Genomic DNA, 3,529 nt, shown 5'->3' with positions numbered 1-3,529 from the left:
AGCCTCTGTACCTATATGTATGTAAATATATGTACATGGATGAGTATAGTTATACAAACATATATGTATATGCAAATGAAATCGATCAATTAACCAAACATTGCAAAAGGCTTCTAAAAAAAATAATCAAAAGGAAAATGGCAACAAAAGAAACAAACATTAGCTTTACCGCGCTAACTAAACGTATGATTGTTTAACAACTCCAACGCTATCAACCTGGGTCTCGAAACGAGCGTTCGTCTCGTCCAAACAGCCGTTTGTTCGTGTATTTGTACTACCTAACACGAATTCGCTACCCTGGCGATAACTAGTCGATAACAGCTGATTGTTATGTGACGAAAACGTAACAAATGTGAATTCTCTAACACGAATACGACTTCAAATAAAGAAAAAAAGAGTCAAATTCAAACGAAAGAGTTTTTGCTATCGTGTGAGCCGCTAAAATGGATAATTCAAGCAAAAAAGGCAGGAAATAATCGAAAAAAGATTCGTATTATTATAATTCATTTTTTGGTATACTTTACAGTGTTTAAAAAAACTTCCAGTGCTCAGTTCGATGTGCTGGTAAAAGAGCTGGAGAAAAATCCAGACTTGGCAAAAGGCGCTCCAATGTTTGGTGCGAGTAAGAGCCTGGTAGAACTGCAGTGGAATGAATTAGCCAATAAATTAAACGCACATGGACCTCCACAAAGAACAGCTACCGAATGGAAAAAGGTAACTCCATTTTATAAATAGTAAATTGTATCAAACATTGTGCTTGTAATGTTTTTCCAGATTTGGGCTGATCTTAAAAGCCGCACAAAGAAGAAAATTGCGGAAAATGCGTCCAGCATGCATGCCACAGGTGGTGGACCATTCCGGCTTTCACCGCTCACCGATTTGGAGAAGGCCATCGACCGGATCTTGCTGGTGTCAAAAGCGGCCACACCAAGTGGTACAGTTCTCGGTGTAAGGCAAGTGGTTGTACGCTCAGAACCAGAGCTTGACCAATCACCTCAACCACCATCACCTGAGGAGCTGATCCCAATAGTTGTCACTACTCCGGTCCGCACAGCTGCACTAATTGGGGTTGTGACACCTACCAGACAGCAGTCCACTACACCAAAAAGGCATATAGCCGCAGCATCAGCGCCACAAAGCAGCCGGAAGAGAACTTTCCAGGAGCTTATAGCCGAGTCAGCGAAGGAGCAAGCCTCTGCAGCGAAAATTCAAGCTGAAGCTGCGCAAAAAATGGCAGAAGCGGCTATGATTCAGGCTGAATCCACCAGATCCATAGCAGAAACGCTTAAAGAGTTGCTCGAGATCACAATCAGGCAAGCACAGGCCATTGAAAGTTTGCAAGACAAATTTGTTTAGTTCCCTTTTTATATATATTTTTTTATTTAAGCCACTTGACGGCGGATAATTTTGTTAAATCAAAGTGTACAGTAATTCATAAAAGGATAGACTCGGAGTTAAAAAAAAACTGTGGCCATTTGTTCAACGAAAATTTTTAATTTGCTAAGTTTGTATAAAAATATGATTCATACTACAACAATAATTTCAGAAATCAGAGNTTTTTCCTCGGTCCTGCACATGCTTACCCATTTGTGGCAAAAATGCTCCTCAAAAATGTTCAAGCATTCCGCTATTACTTTTGCAACTGTCGACTGACCCATTACTGAGAGACTTTCGTTACCCACCGACTTTTGATAGCTTCCAGTTGCAAGAAAGCGTAGAAATGTGGACAGTTTCAGTTGTGATGGCAAGTGAGTATTACGGTAGGTGTCTTTCATATGGATGCCCACTTCGCTAAAAATGTGTCCAAATACTTCTTTGCTGACTCGAAAGTTTTTAACAAACCTAAAATAAAATATGTAGGTTAATGGTTAATATACACATACAAATCTGCGATATGTGGGTGCAAGCCAGAGTAGACCACTTGACATGGGTCCCATTTCGTCCCCACATAACACTACAACTATCTGGAATGCTAGAAATGCACGTCTACTTACTCGGCGTCTGGCAATTCCAATACATTTGTACTGTCTCGAAGCCTCCGCCTCTGAATCCGCAATTCGTCTTCGTTCGAACGTTCACTTGCAAGAAATGCTATTGCTAGATACATTTTTAAATAATTCTATTAAAATATTGTATTTTTGAACTTTTATACACACAAAGTAAACAAAACAGTTTTGACAGATCTTTTCGGGCGAATAACGTAAGAACGTAAGGATGGACGAAAATTATCATTCGAGATAGAGACTTCTGAATTCAGACGATTTCGTTTGGACACGAATCGTTCGTCTGGTTGTTCGTTCGAGATAGAGAATCAGGCTATTAGCTAGTTTCAATACCGATACCATATCATTGTTTACCGATTCTACCAGTGCGTATAGCATTTAACTCATAGCACAACATATTCAGACATATGTATGCACGCACATACTCACGTATATGTTTAAAAGGTATGTATATATGTCTATGTAACGGGTGATTTTTTTGAGGTTAGGATTTTCATGCATTAGTATTTGACAGATCACGTGGGATTTCAGACATGGTGTCAAAGAGAAAGATGCTCAGTATGCTTTGACATTTCATCATGAATAGACTTACTAACGAGCAACGCTTGCAAATCATTGAATTTTATTACCAAAATCAGTGTTCGGTTCGCTTTACGTCCGATTTATGGTCTACATAATCGACCAAGTGAGCAAACAATTAATGCGATTGTGACCAAGTTTCGCACTCAGTTTACTTTATTGGACATTAAACCAACCACACGAATGCGTACAGTGCGTACAGAAGAGAATATTGCGTCTGTTTCTGAGAGTGTTGCTGAAGACCGTGAAATGTCGATTCGTCGCCGTTCGCAGCAATTGGGTTTGCGAAACACATTTCGAACCGAACACTGATTTTGGTAATAAAATTCAATGATTTGCAAGCGTTGCTCGTTAGTAAGTCTATTCATGATGAAATGTCAAAGCATACTGAGCATCTTTCTCTTTGACACCATGTCTGAAATCCCACGTGATCTGTCAAATACTAATGCATGAAAATCCTAACCTCAAAAAAATCACCCGTTATATAGCATGTACTNTTTTTGAACTTTTATACACACAAAGTAAACAAAACAGTTTTGACAGATCTTTTCGGGCGAATAACGTAAAACGTAAGGATGGACGAAAATTATCATTCGAGATAGAGACTTCTGAATTCAGACGATTTCGTTTGGACACGAATCGTTCGTCTGGTTGTTCGTTCGAGATAGAGAATCAGGCTATAAGCTAGTTTCAATACCGATACCATATCATTGTTTACCGATTCTACCAGTGCGTATAGCATTTAACTCATAGCACAACATATTCAGACATATGTATGCACGCACATACTCACGTATATGTTTAAAAGGTATGTATATATGTCTATGTATATAGCATGTACTAAAGAGTTTAAAGATAATCTTTACTCACTCACCTTGTCCGCTCCTTCGATGATGGTACCAACATTCCGGAGAAGAGCCTGCGTGGGAGAAATGTTTTACATACAT

The 3,529-nt window shown here is 39.1% G+C and overlaps 2 protein-coding genes across 2 annotated transcripts; one reads left to right on the top strand and one right to left on the bottom strand.

The window, feature by feature from the left end:
* The first annotated feature begins 227 nt into the window (after positions 1-227).
* LOC108363549 (nuclear apoptosis-inducing factor 1-like) lies at positions 228-1,522 on the top strand. Its single transcript, XM_017616941.1, has 3 exons — positions 228-465; positions 527-714; positions 775-1,522. Exons 1-3 carry the CDS (start codon positions 444-446, stop codon positions 1,354-1,356), a joined length of 792 nt encoding a protein of 263 aa, XP_017472430.1. The 5' UTR covers positions 228-443; the 3' UTR covers positions 1,357-1,522.
* Position 1,523: 1 nt separating this feature from the next.
* LOC108363551 (uncharacterized) lies at positions 1,524-2,218 on the bottom strand. Its single transcript, XM_017616944.1, has 2 exons — positions 1,995-2,218; positions 1,524-1,842 (listed from the first exon to the last, which is right to left on the bottom strand). Exons 1-2 carry the CDS (start codon positions 2,105-2,107, stop codon positions 1,524-1,526), a joined length of 432 nt encoding a protein of 143 aa, XP_017472433.1. The 5' UTR covers positions 2,108-2,218.
* Positions 2,219-3,529: the final 1,311 nt, after the last annotated feature.

The sequence above is a fragment of the Rhagoletis zephyria genome, unplaced genomic scaffold (assembly GCF_001687245.7).
Source record: "Rhagoletis zephyria isolate East Lansing unplaced genomic scaffold, Rhagoletis_zephyria_1.1 Rzeph_scaffold_01303, whole genome shotgun sequence".
NCBI lineage: Eukaryota > Metazoa > Arthropoda > Insecta > Diptera > Tephritidae > Rhagoletis > Rhagoletis zephyria.
Note: the sequence above shows the minus strand (reverse complement) of the source record. Positions and strands in the feature narration are given on the sequence as shown.